At 33.0% G+C, this 24,869-nt stretch overlaps 1 protein-coding gene across 1 annotated transcript; it reads left to right on the top strand.

The window, feature by feature from the left end:
• The first annotated feature begins 13,116 nt into the window (after nt 1-13,116).
• LOC107915669 (peroxidase 7) lies at nt 13,117-14,647 on the top strand. Its single transcript, XM_041102976.1, has 3 exons — nt 13,117-13,453; nt 13,525-13,867; nt 13,960-14,647. Exons 1-3 carry the CDS (start codon nt 13,184-13,186, stop codon nt 14,382-14,384), a joined length of 1,038 nt encoding a protein of 345 aa, XP_040958910.1. The 5' UTR covers nt 13,117-13,183; the 3' UTR covers nt 14,385-14,647.
• The last annotated feature ends 10,222 nt before the right edge of the window (nt 14,648-24,869 follow it).

Below are 24,869 nucleotides of genomic sequence, written 5' to 3'. Positions count from 1 at the left end.
AAGAAGGAGAGGACCAAGGTAAAAACCCCCAAAGGAAAGTTTGAGTCCAAAAAAAAAGAAAAAGAAGTGATGTGAAAAAATGAAAAAATGAAAATGAAAAATGAAAAAGTAAAAATGGAGAGGCTAAGGTGAAAACCCGCAAAGGGCGCCTTAGACCAAAGGGGATTTGAGTTGAAAACCCAAAAAGGGCGGCTCAAATGTTGATCAAAATGGCGTTTGAAATTTTCAGAGCAGCTCAAATACTGATCAGAATGGGGGCATGCAGTGGTCTTGCTATACCTGAATCAACAGGAAAGGGTAGGCGACATCTTGGGGCATCGACAAAGTACTCCTAAACACATGTTAAACTCAGAATGGGCTTCAGAAAGTTTGTACAGAGAAGTTCAAGCTGCGATATCTAGGGCACCTAATCCTTATACTATTTTTGTTATTCTTGGAACACTTCATTCATTTCCAAGATATGCATTCCTAAATCAATTTCTTTGTTATCCATCTTTATTATCTTTGACAATTTATTCATTTCGAGCTAGGCTCAGAACCAACTCTATTCTTGTTATGATCTCTTGCAAGCAAGTTGCATTAAAATAATGATTAATAGACTAATAAAACTTTCACAAGAGAAGTTTTGCATATTACTCTAGAAGTTTCTAAATAATACAGGAACCTGAAATAGGACTATTGTTTAGAACGCACCAGGTTGGAAATCTGATAAGAAAAAGTCTAAATTCAGACTATCCCTTTGAGTTTTTGCTGTCTAAAACATCGATTGAACAATACGGCAAGATGTCGTATTGGTGACAAAACTTCAATAAACAAGCAAGCAATGATCACCGAATAATGAGAAGAAGTTGTTCTTGAATAAGAAAATTTTTCATTTATGCATGAGTATTTGGTACGACACCTTCGGAATGGTGTAAGAGACCAGAAAGATTTAGATCCTGTATCCTTGAATTGCGATAGGAGAGGATTGAAGAAAAGCCGGTCAAGCAAGAAGGCATTGTAGCACGTCAGTGTTAAAGTCTTAATAAACTTCGAGTAATGACAACCTAAGTGGGATCATTCTCGGAAAAATAAAATTTTGCATTCATTCAAATGTCATTCACACCTGTCTAGTTATGAGCATTTGATTCATTTTTGATCATGTCATCCTAATCATTAGGCATAATTAGCTTCACTATACAGGTCATGTTCCCCAGAGAACAGATCAGTGATGCTAGCAGATCTTGCCTTCCTGCATCGACAGTGAAGTAGATTGAGGACACCAACCTCGCCTCCCTCGGTTGTAGTGGAGTAGATTAAAGATTGCAGATCTTGCCTTCCTGCATAGACAGTGAAGCAAATCGAAGATGGTGAATTTTACCTCCTTGTGGTTACAGTGGAGTACATCGAAGCCAGTAATTCTACTTCCCTGGGTAGCAGTAGAATAGATTGAAGATTTCAGATCTTGTCTCCCCAAGCAGTAGTGGAGCAGATCAAAGATGGTGAATTTTACCTCCCTGTAGTTACAGTGGAGTACATTGAAGCCAGTAATTCTACTTTCCTGGGCAGCAGTGGAATAGATTGAAGATTTCAGATCTTGTCTCCCCAAGCAGTAGTGGAGCAGATCAAAGATGGTGAATTTTACCTCCCTGTGGTTACAGTGGAGTACATTAAAGCCAGTAATTCTACTTCACTAGGCAGCAGTGGAATATATTGAAGATTTCAGATTTTGTCTCCCTAAGCAGTAGTGGAGTAGATCAAAGATGGTGAATTTTACCTCCCTGTGGTTACAGTGGAGTACATTGAAGCCAGTAATTATACTTCCCTGGACAGCAGTGGAATAGATTAAAGATTGCAGATCTTACCTTCCTGCATAGACAGTGAAGCAGATCGAAGATGGTGAATTTTACCTCCCTGTGGTTACAGTGGAGTACATTGAAGCCAGTAATTCTACTTCCCTGGGTAGCAGTGGAATAGATTGAAGATTTCAGATCTTGTCTCCCCAAGCAGTAGTGGAGCAGATCAAATATGGTGAATTTTACCTCCCTGTGGTTATAGTGGAGTACATTGAAGCCAGTAATTCTACTTTCCTGGGCAGCAGTGGAATAGATTGAAGATTTCAGATCTTGTCTCCCTAAGCAGTAGTAGAGCAGATCAAAGATGGTGAATTTTACCTCCCTGTGGCTACAGTGGAGTACATTAAAGCCAGTAATTCTACTTCTCTGGGCAGCAGTGGAATAGATTGAAGATTTCAGATCTTGTCTCCCTAAGCAGTAGTGGAGCATATCAAAGATGGTGAATTTTACCTCCCTGTGGTTACAGTGGAGTACATTGAAGCCAGTAATTCTATCTCCCTGAGCAGCAGTGGAGTAGATTGAAAACCACAAGATCTTATCTAGCTGAAGTTGTAGAGAGCAGATCGCAGCAAGTCTTATCTCCCTGAAGTTGCAGTGGACTAGACAAAGCCAGTAATCCTATCTCCCTGAAGTGGCAGTGGAGCGGATTAAAACCACATATCTCATCTCTCTGAAGTTACAGTAGAGCAGATCACGTCAAGATTTATCTTTTGGTTGTAGCAGAACATGTTGAAGCTATAAGTCTTATCTCTCTGAAGTTGCAGTGGAGCAGATTAAAGATAGCAAATTTTGTTCTTTTGAGAAGCTACAACGTATGAATCCTATCTCCCCGACATTCCAGTGGAGTAGATTGGAGCACCAGTTCCTATACCTCTGAAGATGCAGTAGGAAAGAATAAGGCTACTTGAAGAAGAAAAGCACTGAAGAAGTCGAGGCTCAGTAAGACCGGGCACAGTTGGGCTTTTAGTCTTTGCTCTATTCCCGTTACACGACAACGAGAAAAGAGGGGCAACTGTAATAAGCCCAATTCACCCGGGCCCTTACAAAACAAAAAATGTAAGCAGTCCAAGTTTTTACAAAACCCAAATTACATCAGCCCAAATACTAGACCCTGGCCCAAATACAATGTGACCCAAAACAAGCCTTCAGAAACCCTAGTAGCAGTATGCTTAGCGCCGCAGCCGCCTCGCCCCAACGACGCAACGTTCTGCACGTTGGCTCTCCCTTGCGCACCTCCGTAAACATCGCACACGCCGTACACGTCTCCTATGAATCTGCAACAGATCACAAGCAATAGATAGCAAAAAATATAGCAGGAATCAAGGGATTTATTTTGTTTTATTATTATTTCTCTAATATTCGGCTATAAAACCGAATGATGATAGTGTAAAAGGTGGGGGGATGTAAAAAATCAGAGAGAAAAGAAATTAAAAGAGAAAATTTTTGAATAAAGGTTTTTTTCTTCCTATTCTGTTTGGTGTTTTTTTTTAGATTATTTGTTTTGTTTTTTTAACTTTTGTTTAAAATATAAAGAAAAGAGGAGGGATTTTACCATTTTCTTCGTCGTAGTCGTCGAACGGTGGCCATCTCCGTTGCGATCAGAGACTGGGGCGACTGAGGTCGTGGATCGGCCTAGACCGGCGGCGGCGGCGGCATGAAGGGTTGGCGGGTTGAAAACCTAGCAGAGGTTTCCCCCTCATTTGTTGTAATTTTTTTTAGAAAAATGAAATAAAATAGTTTTTTAAGAAAATTTTCTATTTAAATAATAAAGATAAAATGACGCCGTTTTGATGGCCAGACCCGCACGGTGACCCGACCCGGAGGGGAGGATCCGCGCGTTCTGGCCGAATGGGGTATTTACGAAATTAGTCCTTCCTATTTTATTTTGATTTTAATGCAGTACTTCATGCTTTTTTCAATTTTGCCACCAGATTTCGCGCTTGTTTCAATTCGATTCATGGACCAGGTTCGCAGATTTCATTGAAACGGCGCCGTTGGATCCGAATGGGCATATTTCCCTTTGGGTCCTCCTTTTGTGACGCGCATTTCGATTTAATCCTCTCTCGTGTTTTCTATTTTTAAATGCGGCCCTTAAATTCTGTTTAGTTTTCAATTTGATCCTTAATCAACTTTTTTTAATTTTCTTTTATATTATTTAACATTTTATTATTATTTTTTATTTTTATTTTTATTTTCATTTTATTATTTTTATATCCATACGCATGCCTCGGTTTTTATGTAATATATATTGTTTTGTATATAGTTTACATATTTTGGTGCATATTTTATACATGGTATATTTTATTTCCTCCCTTTTATATACATATATATACTTCTATACTTTGGTTTCAATTTTTTTTTACTTTTATAAATATATATACGTATGTTTTTATATCATTTTTCATTTTCTTTACAAATATATGTACATATATATATGTATATGTACACTTATATGTATGCATTAAATATATGCTTACGCATATTTGTAAATTTATTTGTATATTATACCTACTTGTATATATTTGTAAATGTTTATTCATATATGCTTGAAATTAGGATATTGATCTCATGTTATGCATTACCCCTTTTTTTAGCATATCTTTTTTTTTAAATGTGTATTTTGGTTTTTTTAAAGTATTAAAATCATGATATTTCATAAATTTTCGAGATATTTGGCATTCATGATTCTTGAGAAAGATCGTGTCTTAACTTACTGGATTGCGGTTATTTTTCGATGAGTTTAGAAAGCCAAGTATTTGTTTTGCAATAAATTCACAAATTTTAAATAAAAGCTTATTCTCGGGAATTCAAAAATGTTTTGGGTCCTAACTTACTGGTCATAACATTTTCTTCTCGAAATAAGAATTTTCAAAAGCAAAAGGCAATATTCGGGTATTTTGAAGATTTAAAAACATTGTGCCCTAACTCACTGGGTGTGGTGTTTTATTTCTTTGAAATAAGAATGTCTTATCATTTTAATTCATTCATGAGATAAAAAAGTTTCCTTTTAAAATCTTTTCAAATTTTCGACACCAAGGCATTAAAAAAAATCAACTTGGTACCAATTTTGGGCGTTACGAGGGTGCTAATCCTTCCTCGTGCGTAACTGACTCCCGAACCTATTTTCTCAAATTTCGCAGACCAAAATTATTTTTAAGGTAGGCCGATCACACCTTAATAAAGGATCGGTGGCGACTCCAGTTTTGTTTTTAAGTCGACAACCAAAATTTTTGTTTTCAAAAAAACGGTTTCGACAATTTGCATCTAAAATAAAACAAATAAAAAGGAGAAAGAAAGGAACAACCTGTGTTTTGAGCCCAAATCACCGTGAACGGCAGAGGAAGCCGTCTCCGAGGAAAGACGGCAGGAAACCGAAAGGTTTCTTGGGCTCTTAAGGTGCTTCTGCTATTCTTTTGTAGGTTTTGAGTCCGGATTTGCGTTCAGAGGGGTTGAAAAAGTCGAGCTGGGGATTTCCCCCTTTTTCGACCACCGCAGACGGCGGTGCCGACGCCGGAGATCGGCGGCCGACGCGGTGGCCGACGATCGGTCGATGCCCGGACCCCTGGCCGGACGAATGGGGAAGGAGAGTTTTTTTTAAAAGATTTTGTTTTTTTTTTGAAAAAAGGCTTAAAATGTTTTTTGGGGAGTTGGGGGGCTTTTATAGGGTACCAAAACGGTGCCGTTTTGGAGAGCCCCCCCAGACGCCCAAAACGGCGTCGTTTTAGGGAGGCCGACCCGGATCCGACCCGACCAGGCCTAGGATCTGCGTGTTTTTGTGCGTAGGGGTAAATTGCACTTTTAGCCCCTCCGCCTTTTAGTGTTTTTACGATTGGGTTTCCTCTTATTTTTAAATTTATCCTTAAATTTATTTTCGTTCTCAATTTAGTCCCATTTGAACGACGCCGTTTTAGAAGAGAAAGGAAAATTTCCTTTCCAACCCCTTTAAGTTATTCGCGTGTTCAATAAGGTCCTTTTGTCTTCATTCATTTGCGAATTGGCCCCAAATTTCTGTTTTCAATCAAAATTAATCCTTTCTTAGAAAATTAATTAATTTCAAAAATGTAATTATAATTTTTTATTTATTTTTCTAATTTTTTAATAATTTATATATGTATTTTTTGTTTTCAAAACTTGTATTTTTATTAATTAATCACCGTAATGTAATTATTATTATTTTTATGTTTTGTATAAATTTATTTTTTTATGTACATGTAAATATATTTATACATTTTTCTGCATATTTTCATATATATACATAGAAATCTATCTTTTTATTTATTCCACATATATTTTTGACACATATTTTAATATATATATATATATATCTTTCTATAATTTTCTTTATTTTCATAAATGCATCACATATTTTATTATGTAGATTCTATAATCCAAAATTCTATATGAAAATTCATGTTTTTTTCAATTTCAATATGTATATTTTGTGCCTTTTATTCTATATATTTTTTTGTTTATTTTCTTTATTTGTTTATTGATTTATGTTCACATTTATATTTTGTTCATTTAATACTTTACATATCATTGTTGTTTTTTTATGTACATTAATTTCATTTATTTCTATGCCATTGTTGTATTCATTATTATCTTTTACACTTAATGTAGCATTACCTCATTTTTTTACTCGATTTTAAAATTTTCAAAATTGAGATAATACTCGTATTTAGGATTTTCAAGGAAATTGAGCCTTAACGTATTGTGTTCCGATTTTTTTCGTTAAATCTAACAATCGAGAATTGCTCATTAATAAAAATATATAAAATAAAAGCTTGTTGTCGGGAATTTAATATGTTGTATCCTAACGTATTGGATGTGACGTATTGATTTCTCGAGACAAAGATTTTTAAAAAAAAATGATAATAAAAGAAATATTCCAAGTTTGGGATTTTGAGGAATTGCGCCCTAACATATTGGGTCGCGATTTCTTAAATCTTAAACAAATGAATATTTTTTAAAATTTTTTTACACGAGTTTTGGACTAATTCATTTTTGAGGAATTAGAATATCGTGCCCTAACACATTGGGTGTGACATTTTCTTTCTCCGAAATGATAAGAGTCTTAATAAGTAACGTTTTTTTAAGTTTTTATTAAGGATCATATTTTTAAATTTTCGACATTAAGGCATTTATTGATCAATTTGGTACCAATTTTTGGGCGTACGGGGTGCTAATCCTTCCTTGTACGTAACTGACTCCTGAACCCGTTTTTCTAAAATTCGTAGACCAAAGTCATTTTTTGGTGGTCCAATCACACCTTAATAAAAGATTGGTGGCAACTTCAATTTTCATCGACAACTAATTTTTGTTTTTTTTTAAATAAAAAATAGTTTCAAGAGCATATTTTTTCAAGGTTTTTTTTTGACAATTTTCGCTTTAAATTTTGAGGCCATTTTTGGGTGTCTTAATGATATTTTTGGGCTTGAATCATGAAATACCTTTAGTTATGTTTCACTCCGAATTGGTATGTTATGAGATCAAAACGGAAATTTGCAGCTCAAGTTGTAACATCCCAAAATTTGTAATTAAGTTTGGAGTTGTTGGATCTTAATAAATAATTGGATTTGATTTTATGGCTAAGGGTTGTGCTTTTGTAAGAGATGTTCCAAGTTTGAGTTTGAGTTTAAGCGATTTGAATTAAATTGTTTTTTTTACTCTATCTTGTCGTTTTTGACCTAGGAAGTGACCTGAAAAAATAATCTTATTCCCTAATTTTTTTTCTCCTTGGCCGTTTCTTGCTCCCCTCTGTTTCACGTTTCTAGCATTTGGATTCTTCTCAATTTCTTTCATTACTGGACTAAAATTTGTTTCTACTCTATCGTCCTTTCTCTTTGATAATTTTTCTTGCTTTTGTTTGGTTTTACTCCTTATTGGTCACGTTCTATTGCTACCCTATTTTGCTTTTCTTCTTCATTGTCGTTTGAGATTTTGCCTTGTTGTGGTAAAGCCTCAAGTTTTGTGCATTCAATTTCTTTCGAGCTGATGTTATTTGCGTGGGTTTCGGTATTGTTGTGCAATATTTAGTTATAATATTTTACTTCCTTATTGCGTATGATGTTTAGGGTTGTGTTAATTTTGGAGGAATTTGGTTTTGTTAGGTGATACTCGTGAAGCACGTGGTTCACCTGAGGTGTAGTTGCTGATTTATTGTGAGATTTGAGATACGGAATTGAATGTCAATTTTGGGAATTGTTTGTTGATGTGTGTTTTGTCGAAATCCACGTTTTGGTGTTAATATTCAATATTAATCGATGAGTTTGCTTAATGGTTTTTAGGCTCAGGAGTTCTCGTTCGTGAGTCTATATTGAATTTAAATTGGATTGTGTGTATTATTACAAAAGAATACGAAAAATCTGAAAAAAATTGCAAAGAAAAAACGATATTGTTGTTCATCACATGGCTAAGTGGCTGACCATGTGGCAGATCGTGTACACCACATGGTCGTGTGTGATTACACAGGCAAGATAGATATGGTCGTGTGAGTCAAACGGGCAAGATAGGTATGGCCATGTGGGCCACACGATCTGTGTTATTTGGGTCGTGTGGGTCACACGGATATGTGTAAACAGTGTGATAGGTAGTGTGGGCCTAATTTATGAAAATTTACCACTTAGGACCATATAAATCTGTAGTCCGTAATTAGACCCTTCGTGGAGTCCATATTGTTTAATTAAGGCTCGAAATGTGGTTAATGCTATTATGTTCAGAATATGTATTACATGTATATATGATATTCGTCTGATAGTTTTGGAATCATGACTATTTTGGAGGTATGTATAATTACATCCATATTCTGTATATCTGCTAATATGATTGCACACATTTGGGTTGGGATATGATATACTGAAGGAAGTATGGGCAGATTAACTTATCTGCATTGTCTGGTGGCTCAGCTACATACATCTGATTCTGGCGGTTTACTGAATTTCGTATATGGCAGCTTGACTGTTCTAATTCTGTAAAGTGACATATACGTTCATTTATTGGTGTGTGGGAATGGATGGATATTTGATATCCTAACTGGTGCGTTGGGATGGATGGAGATAGTGCGTAACGGATGAGAGTAGGACCTATTTTTGCATCTGTTTGTATATTTGTTTGTAAAAATGATTATGCGTCTGATTTGTAATTGAACAATATCCGAAATTTGTAATTGAGCATGATTTGATAAGTGTTCCTTGTAATATATATGTATCTGATATATTGATGAAATATTTCGCATACCGGGCTTGTAAGTTTACATTATTTTTGTTTGTATTCTTTTAGGTAATCAACAATCTTAGGGCGGGTTGGCGTAGCGGAGGCTTGATTATTAGATGCATTTTCTTTAATACTATTAAGTTATAATTTATTTTCTGTGGACTGTTTAATTTGGAGTCATTGGGACTATTTTGGTTTGGATTTATACTTAGCTTAATTTTATTCTGAATGTCTTTATTTTAAACTAAAAGGAGTTAAGTTTTCAAAATCAAAATATGGTTTTCAAAAATGACGCTAGTTTTTAAATTTTCTACTGCAAGAAAATTAAGAGTATGATTATGTGGTTCTCCAAAATAAAATGACAAAGTCTAAACGATGAGTTTTCTTAAAGATTTCAAAAAAGGATAGAAATGAGGTTTAACTTTGATTTATACTGAGATTAAACTTTGATTTTCAAGACGAATTTGTGTAACCCCTCAGAATTTGGTCATAACATCTAGGCCGGATATGGAGTGTTATACAAGTTGTGACTAAAACACTGAGGGTGCATTATGTTGAAAGTCTAATGCAAAAAAACTTGTCAAAAATAAAATTTTAAGCTTTTTTTCTCCAATTATCCTTAAATTAATAATAAATAAAATATAAATATAAATAATATACTTAAGAACCTAAACAGGATAATAAAAAATGAAAATATTACAAATAAATATAAAAATTACGTCCTTATCAATACAATTCTTGAAAAATATGTATTTTATTGAAAGATATAGGTAGGGTTTAAAAAGCCCTTACAATTTGTTTTTATGAAAAACATCGATTAAATTCCTGCTTCAATCCTTTGATTAAAAACTCAGTTCAATGCTAAAATTGTGAGACTGCATTAATTGATTTCTATTTTTTTTTTCATTGTATTTGCCTTGTGGCACATCAAAATCATGCCATGTGGGAAAAACACAAAAAATAACCTTTTTTTATTATTTTTACATGGTTTTTAAAAAAAAACATAAAATTATAAAATTAATGTTACAACACGAAAGCTAGGATTAGTTGGATATTGTGGTTTCACTATAAGGGTTAGAGAGCTGTTGTGATGGGGATGGTTCACACCGTGAGAGATGTGCAGAGCTGTTGCTTCTAGAGCTTTAGGGGATTGATGGCTGAGAATTTTTGTAAGGTGAGGATAAGCCCTATTTTTCTCCTGCTTCACCCTATGTTAAAGGGTATATTTATACGGGAGAATGAGATGGGGGTGGGTCCCATCTACCGAGCTTGGGCACCATGCTAGGGTGGCAGATGACAGCCTATGATGTTGTATGACGTAATTTGAAAGGACTAAAGATAGCGTCGTTGGATATGATGAATTGATGGGTGAGTTTTAGAGACTTGATACATTTGTGAGGACACGGGACTAGGTCTTGTAGGCGAGTCAGTGAGAAGGCTGCCTCACTAGTGCATGTATTTATTGTAATATCTATAGTAATACATGTGTTTTAAGGTTGATGAAATGTTCAAATCGTAACTTTAGTTTTGGGACATGTCTAGATTATTGTCCAATCAATTTAAAATATAATCTAAAGTCTTTAACTTTCTATCGAATTATTTTCTTTTCTATTTTCGAATTCTCATATATTTAGAGCATAGACTCTTAACTCAAATAATTGAACACAAGGTGAAAACTTAAACTTTCAAATGAAATGTTTAATTCTTCCTACGTGGGAATCTCAAACTGAAAATCTACTTCTAAATTGAATTACACTTATTAGATGATTGTCATTATAATTTTACAACTTTGGAAACAAAACTCAAGAAATTTTTTGAGTCGAAAGAAAAATAATTCAAATAAAATTTTCACAAAATTTGGACAAAGTTTTCTCCTGTTATGTCTCTATGTGGTTTTTGACACCTACACATTATTTATAGGGAAAATTTTGCAAGAGTTATACTTGATTTTGAAATGCATAAAATAATTATTTAATAAAAATTTGAGTCTTGGTAGTACTCTCTGAGCCCTATGGCCGATGACACTATGAGATCGCTGTCTCATGACAACTGTTCCTTATTAAACTAAGCTTATATAATTATTTAATTTAACTTTTAAATGATTATTTTAAATTAATTAATTATTTCAATTAAATAATTTATAGAATCTAATTCTAATTTGTTAAAATCATAACAATTTTACTATATTAAAACTTTTGTGTAAATTAATTTAATTATCTAAATAAAATATAACTCCTATAAATATTTAATTTAACTCAATTATTTAATTTATTTATCTAATTAAATAAAAAATTAATCTTAAGCCATCTATTGTTATCTCAAGAAAGTACATTTATGTGAAGAGTAATTCATGGAATCTATTTTTCATATATTGTTTTTATTCACACATTCAATCAATTCTTATTATACAATCCGTTCAGAGTTAAAGTGAGTTGGTGCAAGGATTGATCATGCATATATAATTGAGGCTTAAATAATTTGTAGTTAAGTTTCAACTCTTTGTCTATTAATTACAAAGTTATTCCAATCACATAGTTAATCCATTAAAAGTACCATGATTGGTCTTCCCATTATATAACATTAGGAAAACTACTTATATTAAGCTATTGTTCAATGAACTTGTCATTTATGCAACCCTCATAAGATATCATTGATTTCTCTTAGTGAAATCTATTCATCTATTTAGTTTATTTTATCTCAATATCATTATTGTCTCTTCTGCAATGAAAATGATTGTTACTTACAAACAATAATAATTAGTCATTTGTCCTAGAAAAATGATCCGTACCAATGTTTTATTTTCATAATTTATACAATGTCTGTGAGAGAGTACTATTAACTTTTTTTTTATTTGAGCTATGATTCTAGTATTACGAGTTAAGTCATGTTGTGCATAATAAATGTACCTATGAGAGCATAGGTTTTCAATATATTAAAATGCATTAGTTACACACATGATCATTACAATATTGAGAGAAGGGGGATGATGGTAACTTGATTTGAATTCATATCATCTAGGTACCAAACGATAACGATAACCACTAGAGGTGTACATGGGTCGGGCCGAACTTAAGCATGATATTAATATATTTTATGTTTGCCCAAGCCTGGCTCGAAATATGAGCCTAAAATTTTACCCAAGTTTGTCCATATTTGCAAAAGACTTACCCAAATATATTATTTTAATTTAATATTTAATATTTTAATATTTTTTTATTTATTGAATTTTTTTGTATAGTCATCTTAAATTGTTTTAATGTTTACATTAGAGTAGTATTATATATTTAGTATAGATTTTTTTAATGTGATATAAATGATATAATATAAAATATTATAAACTTAAAAATGAGTCAAGTTAGGCTCAAGCCTTTTATTTTAAACAAGTTTATTTTTTACCTAAACCTATCTTTCGAGTTTAATATTTTTACTTCAATTCTCTCAAATTTTGAGTGTACCATGAAGAGTAGTTGTAGTTGGTAACCACTGCTCAGGTATAAAAGTAGGAACAGTTTCACATAAATCACATAAGGGATGAAATATCCGGAAAGGACCCAATTACCTAAATGCCTCAAACTATCAGCGGCTGCAGAGGAGAAGAGAAATAAAATGCTAGTAAGTTCACTAACTCATTATTGTCTTGATATCATGTACACAAGCATAACGGATGCGAAGGCAAGGTTTATCACAATGTGTAAGGAGATGAATGGAAATGAAAAGGTTTGTTCAACACACTTCAATGCAAACGATTGAAGTAAATACCAGCATCCAACAGCTTTCGACTTGATCAGTAAATTTTAAAAAGAAACTGCGACTGAAAATTAACTTACCTGACGAATAATTTGAACTTCAAGAGACGAACAGAGTTGATTCATAATGTAAGTTAGTGACTGACACGTTTGCTGCAGACATTAAAACTAAAAGTCAAAACTAGTACCTTAATTAATTAAATTATACTCAGACATGGTTAGCATGTAGGTGGGGGTGCCTCCCACGTATTTATTTAATAGCCAAATGTAACTATATCTTATTCATCGTCAATTACTATAAAAACGCAATTGCAGCCATCATCATAAGCGTCCAAAAAGAAAATCCGAATTAATACTTTATTAAATTTTGGGCTTACCAGAAACAGAAGGATGAAATCCTCCGTTCTTATCCTTTTCCTCCTCTCCATTATATGTACAGCCAGCTGTGGGCATGGTGAAGAAGACTCTTTCCCAACTTTTCCTGCATTACCAATACCAGAGACGTTGCTGTTAGATAATCTCTTGTCCTTCGACTACTACCACCAGAGATGCCCACAGCTTGAACAAATTATCCACACAAAACTGAAACAATGGGTTGCAAAGGATCACACACTTGCCGCCAGTCTTTTGAGGCTGCACTTTCATGACTGCTTTGCCACGGTAATTAATTTTATATTTGCTTATTTATATATGGTTGAGACTGAGGATGATCATGTGAATTAATTGATCAGGGATGCGACGCTTCCATTCTCTTGAACCACGAAGGAAGTGAGAGGAGAGCCGAGGCTAGCAAAACATTGAGAGGGTTTCAAGTGATAGACGATATTAAGGCGGAGGTGGAGAAATCCTGCCCGGCAATCGTGTCTTGCACTGACATTCTGACGGCAGCCACCAGGGATGCCACCGTTTTACTCGGAGGACCATATTGGAGAGTTCCTTATGGCAGGAAAGATTCGCGTATTTCAAATGCAAAAGATGCTGAGATGGTGCCTAGTGGTCGCGAAAGCATTACCACTTTGCTTGAGTTGTTCCAATCTCGGGGTCTAAATTTCATTGATTTGGTGGTTCTCTCAGGTGCTTGTCAAAACCCAAATCTTCTCTTCTCTTTTATGTATGTATAATTGATGCATGCATGCATTGACAGTGCATTCCTATCATATGTCCAGGAGCACACACCATTGGAAGGACATCGTGTGGTGCAATTCAACACCGGCTGTATCAGGGGTTGAATGGAACATCGAGCATGCCAAATCCTCCTCTTGATGATCATTACTTGGACTTCTTACAAAGGAAATGCAGATGTGCATCGGGCGACTACGTTGATCTTGATGCTACAACCCCAACCACTTTTGATTCCCAGTTTTATGCCAATCTTCAGAAAAATATGGGACTTCTATCCACCGATCAAATGCTCTATTCTGATCCAAGGACTTCACCTATCGTCAACTCTTTGATTGGAACCCCTTCCCTTTTCATACACCAGTTCTCAGCCTCCATGGTAAGGCTTGCAAACATTCAAGTCCTCTCTGGTCTCGATGAAGCCGGCGAAATTCGAACCAACTGCAATTTTGTCAACCCTTATAATAATTGATTTTACCCCATCTTTTCACTTTTCTTTTTGATCTTTTTAATCTATTCTTCCCATGTTTTGCTCCTGAAACAATTATTGTTGTTCCCTCTCTATATTTGTTCCTTCATGAGGTTTTAAAAGAGAATTAAAGACAGAAAACACTACTGTGTAAGCTCCAATTGAGCCAAGCGTCACCTTGACTATACATGTATTTCCATTGTTTTTGTCATGTTTCATTCATTCCCCTTTACGATAATTAAATTTATATCAACCATTTACGAATCTATTTCCTATATACAAGTCTAATGTTTTCCTTTGGCATGATTTTATTTTTCTTATTAACTATCAATAATAATAAAAAGTGAGTTTAGTCCTACACTACTGCGGCTTCCCAGTTACTTGCTCAATTATGTAGCTCAAATGGAATCTGTTTGGAAAACATTGATGGTTGTTATCAAACAAACAAGATTACAATTAACAAAATCATCAAAGCAATTAAGCTTTCTACAAAAATATAATGTCGATAATGGTAAGAAAAGAGAAAAAAATAGAACACACCAAGTTTACGTACAGAGGAAAAAAAATTTACTATGTCGAATTCGAATGATACAAGAAGAGAGACTATTACATCTATTTATAGGTTTGTAGAACCATATTCTAATCAAAGTCAAGTATAACACTACAGCAAAACAGGTTTTTAGCGGCGTTTTTTGGCCCTATAGGCGCCTCTAAAAAAAGCATCGCAAAAAACGCCGCTATAGATAGCGCTGCTAAAATCTACGGTGTTTAAGTTGGAAAACGCCGCTATAGAACATGATCTTTAACGGTGCTTTTATTACAAATGCCGTTACAGAACATGATCTTTAGCAGCGTTTTTCTTTACAAACGCCACAAAAGAGTCGAGCATGTTGTGGCGTTTATAGCTAGAATCGCCGCAAAAGATCATTTTTTTAGCGGCATTTGTAATAAAATCGCCGTTAAAGATCATGTTTTGTAGCGGCGTTTGTGGGAAAACGCCACTAACATTAACAGATTTTACCAACCCATTTTATTTCATATAGAACCCGAATTTTCAACATATTTTTTTGTAATTTCAAATCCAACAAAAAACTTCAAATCTAAATGATACTATCACGAAAGAAATATGTATATGATCTAAATTGATAACTGAAATAACAAAATATATTTAAAAGTTATATTGTTAAGATATTCTCACAATAAGAAAACAAAAGTCTAAAATGGCGAATTCTGCTGAAACATCTCTATCATATTTTGAAGCTATAGCTGGAGTTCGTCATATTTTCTTGTTGCCTCTATTGCCCTTGCTGCTTCCTTTGCTTCCCTCGCTACTACCTCTGCTTTAAGTTATAGTTGGAGTTCATCATATTTTCTTTTAGCCTCTGCTTCTCTCAATGCTGTCTCCGCTTTAAGTTGAGCAATTTGCTCAACTGTGCCTGCTTGTATCTGAGTCATCTGGTCTCTTAACCTCTGAACTTCAGCTTGAGCCTGATTCGCCGAAGGCATGTATTGCTGTGAGCTGGATCCAAAATATTGGGTTAGGCTAACAAAAGATCTTTGAAATTGAACCTGACCATACCTTTCAGGACCCAAAACTTCAGTAATAACTTAGTTATCAATGTCGTCTAGATTAACAGAACTATCACTGGAAGTCATAGCTTCATACTCCGTCCTTTTATCCTTTAGTTTCTCCTAATAAATCAATTAAAAAGTTAGAAATGAAATATATACTCAAGCAAATGCAACATAACTTGGCATTATTTGCATTACAAATGACAAATTAGACCATTATAATTAAACATGATAAATATTTAAAATAATTCAAATTTTATTAAGTAAATATACCATAATTTCTGTAGCTTCAGTAGTCATAGGAGATCCATCTTTCTTTCTATGTGTAATGTCAAAAAGCTGAAGGCGTCCAATTTTTTTACCAGACGACAGTTCCTACAATATAGTAGGAAAAATATTATTTAGTAGAAAATAATTAATATTTGACACAATTAATAAATTCAAAATACATCGTCATCAGCTACACAACCAAAACTTTTCGACCCAACTGTGTGCATGATTTTTTGTTTTTGCCTACTTGTAGTTCTAACTCGCTCACTATCCTACATTATGAAATTATTATTACATATATAGTAAATAATATAAACCGAAATAATTATAAGAGTTTGAAAGTACATAATACCTCTCCTTTCTTTGAATTCCAAAATCTAACTGCATCTTCCCATTGGTACCTCAGCATTCCTGGCAGGACATTTCGCAATTTCTCTTCGAGGCTTATATTTTTCTTAAAATATTCCTTTTTAAAGTACTTTTATGGTCTCTCCATTCCTTTGCTAATGTTTTCTTCACATAATTATCCGAGACCTCTAAAGCAAATCTCTCCTACAAATAACACAAGTTTAGAAAGTAAATATAAATGAAAATTAAACCAAAGTATTATAAATTACATTTACGTTATTACCTTAATATTATCCAGAGCATGATTTTTGTTACTATCAGGCATATGATGCCATGACTCGTAGTTGATTAGCAAGAGATTGGCATTTCGTGCTATAATACACAAGTATCCTACTAAAACTCGAGTTTCTAATCCAATAGGGTGACCATGACTATTTCTAGATACTTTGACACGCTCCACAGAATTTAGATTGTATAAATCCTTTAATAGCGTATGTCCTCGAGTTTTGCGCCTCCCACCATTTTTAGCTAAAAAAATTGTATATGATAATATAAGAATTTGAAACAAAAACCAATAATAAAAACCAACATGCATGTAAATTAAAGTTAACATTACTTTGAATTTTTACAGGTTCGTCAACTGTATTAGGAACATTCAAAGATCCAATAGCAGTCTGTTGATCACTATTTGTTTCTTCTGAATTTGGAGGATTTTGAATAATACTTAGATCTCGCAATCTTTTTTTAGGCATATTATCTGCAATACACATAAATAGTTGAAATATTAGTAACTAATTACAACAATAATAGTAATGGATATATTTAACAAGATCAAGATTTAAATTATAATATTACATATAATTAAAAAATGTAAAATCTTGCTACATCATGATTCGTAAATATCTTTATCCACATCCTAGCGAACCCATTGAAATTGTGTCCTAATACTAGGGATAGTTTCATTTAAGTTTTGTTCTAGAAAAGGCAAAGTTTCTGATCTTTCGTCGATGTCATCTCTACTTCCATTGCCCATGTCAAACAAGTCTCTAGGGGTGTTACGGAGTACAACTTACCAACCCTCATCAGTTAGATCTTTCAAGTGAAAAAATTGTTTAACTTGAGAAGAAAATACATACGGCTCGTCTATCAATTGTTGTCCAGTATGAATTAATCGAGAGAAGTTCACCATTATAAAACCAAATTGATCTTTTTTAATTTCGCGAGTAGTATTAACATCAACCCAATCACATTGAAATAAGACAAACTTCCGTTTTCCATAGTAATCCAACTCAATAATGTTTGGAAGAAGCTCGTAATACTCCACATTTCCCTCAACAGGATTACTGTCCCTATCACTAGCATAACTTGTAATTGAAGAATTAACAACTATTCTACAATTTCGAGTCATCTTCAATCTTTCGTGAGATTTTGTATGAAACATGAATCCATTAATGAGGAAGGCATTATATCTTTTTACTACTCTATTGGGATCTTAGAAAAACCATTTAACTTTTTCATTGACGTCCTTTCCAATCCAAACCTATTGAATTGAAAGTAAATTGATTAATTATAATGTTATACGAAAATATTATTATTTGTCATTGAAAGCTTCAGTTGTATACAGTCTGCCCTAACCATTCATGAAAATATTCTTTGAATAACTTATGAATCTCTCGATGTTGTAATTTTTGAGAGCCTGGACGGGATCTCAAGACTTGTTTAAACTCACTATGTTAAAAAGTGGATTACTTGGTTAGAAAATAAACAAATGAAAAATATGAATATTTATCAAATTCTAAAACTTACTTGCGTAATGGTTCAGTTGAATCGTGGTGAAAAAGAACATATCGATTTACTCATACCCAAGATCTATCATCTAAGTGAGCAATTTCTACTTTACCGATTGGTTTTCCATAACTTCGAAATAGATAAGTTTTACCTAAGTTATGATTAGTAAGCCCAGCATTTCTACTTGGTCTATTTAGTCTTATTTCAACAACTTCTAAATATCTAGAGTAGAAAGTTATACACTCATCTGCTAAGTAACCTTCAGCAATTGATCCTTTTGGATAACGCTTATTACGACAACAAGACTTCAATTTGCATAGGAACCTAAACACAATATACAACATTATCAGAAGTTGTAATTAAAGGTATATTCATGAATTAATGAAAACTTTGCAAATAAATTAGCACCTCTCTATAGGATATATCCATCGATAGAAAATTGGTTCACCAAGTTTTGCTTCATGAGGGAGATGGATTAGCAAGTGCACCATAATTGTGAAGAACGAAGGTGAAAAAATCTTCTCCAAGTTGCATAAAGTCAAGGCGGCTCGATCTTGTACTTTCTCAAGTTCTTCAACAATAAAAAATTTGCCACAAATAGCTTTCATTATATTGGATAGTTCAATTATACAAGACGTCACCTTTTTGACATACAACAACATAAAGCAACTAGCAGTAAATCTTGCATCAAGATGTGATAATCATGTGATTTTAGGGAATATAGTCTTCAATTTTTAAGACTCACACATCGAGATATATTTGATGCATACACATCTGAGACTTTTATATCTTTTAACACCGTGTAGAACACTTCATTTTCTTTCTTCGACATTGCAAAAATAGAAGGCGACAACAAATATTTCCTATTCAGAAGTAATTGGGGATGAAGATCACGCTGAATTCCCATGTCAACTAGATCAAGTCGACTCTTAAGATTGTTTTTCGATTTTCTTCGACATTGAGAATTGTCCCGATGATGTTCTCGCCAACATTATTTTCAATATGCATGACATCAAGTTTGTGTCACAAAATGTGATGCTCTAATAAGGAAAAAAATACTTCTTTTTTTTTCCATAAGTCTGCCTTATTAGGATTATCTTTTTCATCAGATTCATCATCACTCTGCTGGTCAACATCGCCAACATACGCCTCCCTCGGTCTTTTCTTTGTTTGCATGTTAGGTGGTTCATTCATCTTCCCATAACTGAAATTGATATCTTTTAACATGAACAAGATTTCAAATCCAATGGTCTGTTCATGAGCTTCTCTGAACTCTTCAATACCATCAAATAGAGTCATCTGAAATCTAAGTTTATGATTTCCATTTAACCACCAACGATGCCCCATATAAGAGAACTTCTTCCCATTATATAACCACTTCGAACATGTTTGCACAGCAAAATAAGGACAAGTATAACGTCCTTTGGTACTCCAACCAGATAAATTAGCGTAAGCTGAGAAATAATTAATAGTCCATAATAAAGCTGCATGTAAATAAAAGTTCTCCTTTCTCAAGACATCATATGTTTCAACACCCGCTTATAATTGTTTCAACTCTTCAATAAATGGCTGCATATAAATGTCAATATCATTCCCAGGATCTTTCTCTCCAGGGATAATCATAGATAAGATAAAAGAAGATTGTTTAGGCAAATCCATGGAGGTAAATTGTAATGAACAAGCACTATAGGCCAAGTACTATACGAAGTACTCATGATTTTAAAAGGATTAAATCCATCAAATGCTAGCCCAAGCCTCACATTTTGAGGATCACTTGCAAAGCTTGGAAATTTACTGTCAAATGATTTCCAAGCTAAAGAATCCGTAGGATGCCTTAATAATGCATCATCGGTTCGTTCATCATGATGCCACCTCATAGAATCGGCTATCTTTGATGACATGAAAAGCCTTTAAAGCCTTGGTATTAGTGGAAAATATTGCAAAATCTTTACTGGCTTCTTTCTTGATTGTGCCTCACCTTCATCTTCATTCACATCTTTTGTATTCTTATTCATCCAATGAGATTTACTGCAAACATGACAAGATTGTTGGTTTTTTCGATCACCCCAATACAACATGCAGTCATTTGGACAACTATGAATTTTGTCGTACCCAAGGCCTAAATCATTTATCAGTTTCTTCATATCTTTGCATGAATAAGGGGATTTTGCAAACGAAAACATATCTCTCAAAAACTCTAACAACAGCGTAAAAGAGTTTCCGATCCACCCTCCCAAATATTTTAAGTGAAAAAAACGAATACAGAAGGACAGTTTTGAAAATTTTGATCCCTCATAAAGTTCTTCTTTCATTTCATTAAGTAACTTGTAGAACTTCACTGCTTCTCCATTTGGCTTTTAATCAGGTGCACTTCTTTCCGTTTCGATAAAAGCATTTCCACCAATATCACAATCATTGAATGCAATAATTTTAGGTGGAAACGATTGCAAACCATGACTATGCATATTAAATGCATCCCGCAATATACCTTCCATGTCATCTTCTCTAACAGACTAATGGTGAGCATTATGAGGATAAGTCGGATTAATCATTGAAGAGGTTCTACGAGGTGTACACTATCCATGGAAAATTCATTTTTTATACCCCCGAATAAAGCCATCGACAATTAGATGTTTGTAAACAACCTCATGAATATGCCAATTAATGTTGTCACGCTTCTTACATGGGTAAAGAATCATATTCTCTTCGCTTGCATTTTGAAATGCAAAATTTAAAAAAGTTTGTGCTCCATATCGATAGTCGTTGCTTACCCTTGACAAATCCATCCAACTCTTATCTATTTCGTAGTTCTTGAAGTCTAACATTGACAATAAATTACGGTTACTTAAGTGTTCTAAATAGATTTAAATAATGTCATTGTACTAAAATAGATAATATATATCAAGTATCAAGTATCTAATTATTTAAAATATATATTAGTGACAATATTTTACATTTGGATACTCTAAATTCGTTATAAAAAAAATTACAAGCAATTGCAAACTTTATTGAAATTTAAAAGTTGTTTATTAAATTAACCTAATATAAATAAAACATATCCAAACTAATTATCTTCATGCTAGTTTAAAACTGATTTAGTAAATCATTTAAAATCAACTATTGTTTAATTATATAATTAATACTATTATTGTTTATGTGTTGCTTTTATTTATTTATATCTTAAAAAAAAATAAGAAACGTGTTACTTATATAATTAAATGAACACATGTAACCTAAAATAGTAATATCACAAGGAGATATGTAAGATATTATTCCCTAAATTCAAATCACTAATATGGATTTATCTCAAAAAAATATTGTATTAAATTAAAACATGTAAGTAATAAGAGGTACTTCCAAATGCAATTAAGGAGAGCTTAAAATAGAGTTGTTTAATTAGGCAATTTAAATGAGCCTATCGAATACTTCTTTTGTAGGGATCCCTTATAACAAGAATAGTTGAAAAAATGTCATATAACTGCTAAAACAAGAATAGTTAAAAAATTAGGTAACAAAAACACAGAGTTTCCCCTTGTAGCAGAAAGCAAAATTTCTGCACACAACTATAACTTGCATAAGACATAAGTTTTCAAGTAATAATTTTTGACTATGTTTGTGACCACAAAGTTCTAACATGCAAGCTTATGATATCTAAATATTAGTATTCCGTTCACATGGTGATATGCAAGCGAAAATGAAGAAGCAAGCTTCACAGTAATGAAAATATCTATCCCAAGAAAGAAAACATTCAGTATTCACCAAATTTAGTCCACACTAGTGTAAAATCATAACATAGGAAAACAAATCCTTTTTCTGATGTATTTTTGATAGATTTGTGTTTATACCATTTATATGATTCCGTAAATTTATATTAAGTTCATTTGACACTCTACAATGGATGGCCATATAGATTTTCAAGAAGTAACAAACAACAGTGAGACCATACAGATGATTAAGATGCCATGAATTCTCTTTGGTTCAGAAATCATTTACAACATTCAACATGATACCAAACTAGCACTCACAAAACCATAGGCATCTATTACTATTAACTAATAACTTTTACTGTTTTAGCCCTCATATTCAGCCACAAATAGAAAAAAAAACGAAAATAAAACTCCAAATGACAAGTAGAGGTGTTCAATCGGTTAACCGACCCGAATTACCATTAACTGAATTAACCGACCCTTTTAAACCCTTAACTTTTAACCGAACCTAACTTTTTCGATTAATTCGGTCTGTCAACCGAATTAATCGAAATTTCTATATATTTTTTATTTTTGGTTAAAACAAGTATAAAACATATAAAAAAATTAACCGACTTAACCAACCGATTAATTTATATTTCTAAAAAAATGACCGAAACGACCGAATACTTATATATTATAATATTATTTATTAAATTCGTTTAACCGGACAATTTCAAACCGAATTAATCGTTAACCGAAATTTAAAAAAATTATTAACCGACCCCAATCGAATTAATTTGATTAACCGACCGATTAACCGAATTCAGTCGGTTAACTGAATTAATTCGATTTTACCCAAAATTTGCACACCCCTAATGACAATACCTAAATTAACAACATTCCCTTAAGCAGATTGTGGAATTTCATATGACAAGTATGAACTGGCAACCTATTTGATAATAGTAAAAAAAGTCGATCTAGAAAATCTGATGATTCAAAAACACAACAATTTACTAAATTGTAACTTTGTTTTAGTTAAGTGACCAAAATGAAAATTTACCCATAATTTAATAACTAATGATGCAGTTTACCTATAATTAATTAGTATAACACTATTATTTGATCAAACCAAAAAGTACTAGGTATCGAAATAAACTTAAGTCATTAAAACTTAACAAACAAAGTTGAACCAGATAATGAGCAACCATTCAGTTGCTAATATTAGCCTTACTACAACATATTGACTCGTAAATCATCACTTAAGTCTTTATTATGATTGGACTTGGACTAAAAAGAAAAGAAAAAGAGATGGACTCTCCTAATAATTCAATTCCATTTACTACTGAACTTCCCCGAGCTAATTTTTTACTTGTAAATTTTAAGGGCAAAATAAAAAATGTAAGTTTTTTTTTTAATTTTATCTTTAATAAAATGTTTAATCCCTTAAGAATGATGAAATTATAAATTAATGTCTAATAATTAAAACAAATCCAACAATGCATTGTAATTATTTGATTCTGATCATAATTATTCCTCACCATGTATTGTACTAATTCTAAAGCTTAACACAAGAAATTAGTCATAGCCAGAACATTAATCAACAAGAACATCAAATCTCTAGAAAGAGGGGAATTTCAATACCAAAGGCGAAAAGAGAATCAAACATAAGTATAATTAGATTAAAAACAACAACAAATTCAGCTCTAACTTAACTAAAATCAATGGAATTAACAAAGAAAATACGTAAAAAAATTAAGGAAAAAAAACCCAGAGCAAGAAAATGAACATATCAAACAATGGAAATTTGGTTCCAGCAAAATTTCAGAAATGAAGAACAGAAAAAATCAAGAATTAAAACAAAAATTTAGAAAACAAAATCGAAAAAAGAAAAGAAAATAGTTTATTAGATTACCTTGAAATAAAAAGGAATTGGGGGGAAGCTTGGTTCTTCGAAATGGGTGAGAGTAACAGCTAAGAAGAGATAATGATTTGGGGAAAAATAAGTTAAGGATTTGAGGGAATAAAGGTTAGGGGCAGTTATCAAAATGACGTCGTTTCAATAAAAATTAAAAAATATTCGTATGGTTTTACCTTTAGTGACGTTTATGAGAAAAAAAAACGCTGCTATTGATTTACCTTTTGCAGTGTTAATGGGAAAAACGTGCTAACATTGCTCTCATTCGGTGTACCTTTATGGTGCGTAGCATAAAACGCCGCTAAATATGTACTATTTGAGGCGCTATTTCCACTAACGCCACTATATAAAGACTTATTGTGCCGTTTTTCGGTTAGCACCACTAATGGTATATATTTGTGGCATTTTTTAATACAATCGCAGTTAAAAGTTTAACATTTACGGCATTTTGATCCAAACGCCACTAAAACCACCGCTAAAAGCTTAAATTGTTGTAGTGTAAGTAATGTAGTAAGGTTAAAACACTTTATTTTAATCAACATCAAATAGAGGAATCATACTTCTATACAAATTTCACTTGTGCAGCCTGTACCATACTGCGGGGATCGGAGTTGCAACCCCAGTCAGTATCTTGCTTATTGGGGATGTACGATGGACTGCGACCTTCACCCTCGTAAATCCCCTTATCTTGCCACTTTTAATTTTATTTAACAAGAATTTATGTCACATATTTTTAACACTTTATTTGTTTTACTACTCTTGACTTACTTCCGTGAGACTTTCTTCAACTTAATTATTAACCAGAGAAAGAAGAAAACTAGTACACTACGACGAAACTATGCACATTCATTTATTCAGTAAAGCAAATAATAACATGATTATTCAAATAAATATTTTAAATAATAT

This window comes from Gossypium hirsutum, chromosome D10, assembly GCF_007990345.1.
Source record: "Gossypium hirsutum isolate 1008001.06 chromosome D10, Gossypium_hirsutum_v2.1, whole genome shotgun sequence".
In the NCBI taxonomy this organism is placed as follows: domain Eukaryota; kingdom Viridiplantae; phylum Streptophyta; class Magnoliopsida; order Malvales; family Malvaceae; genus Gossypium; species Gossypium hirsutum.
This window is presented reverse-complemented; position numbering and strand designations above follow the sequence as displayed.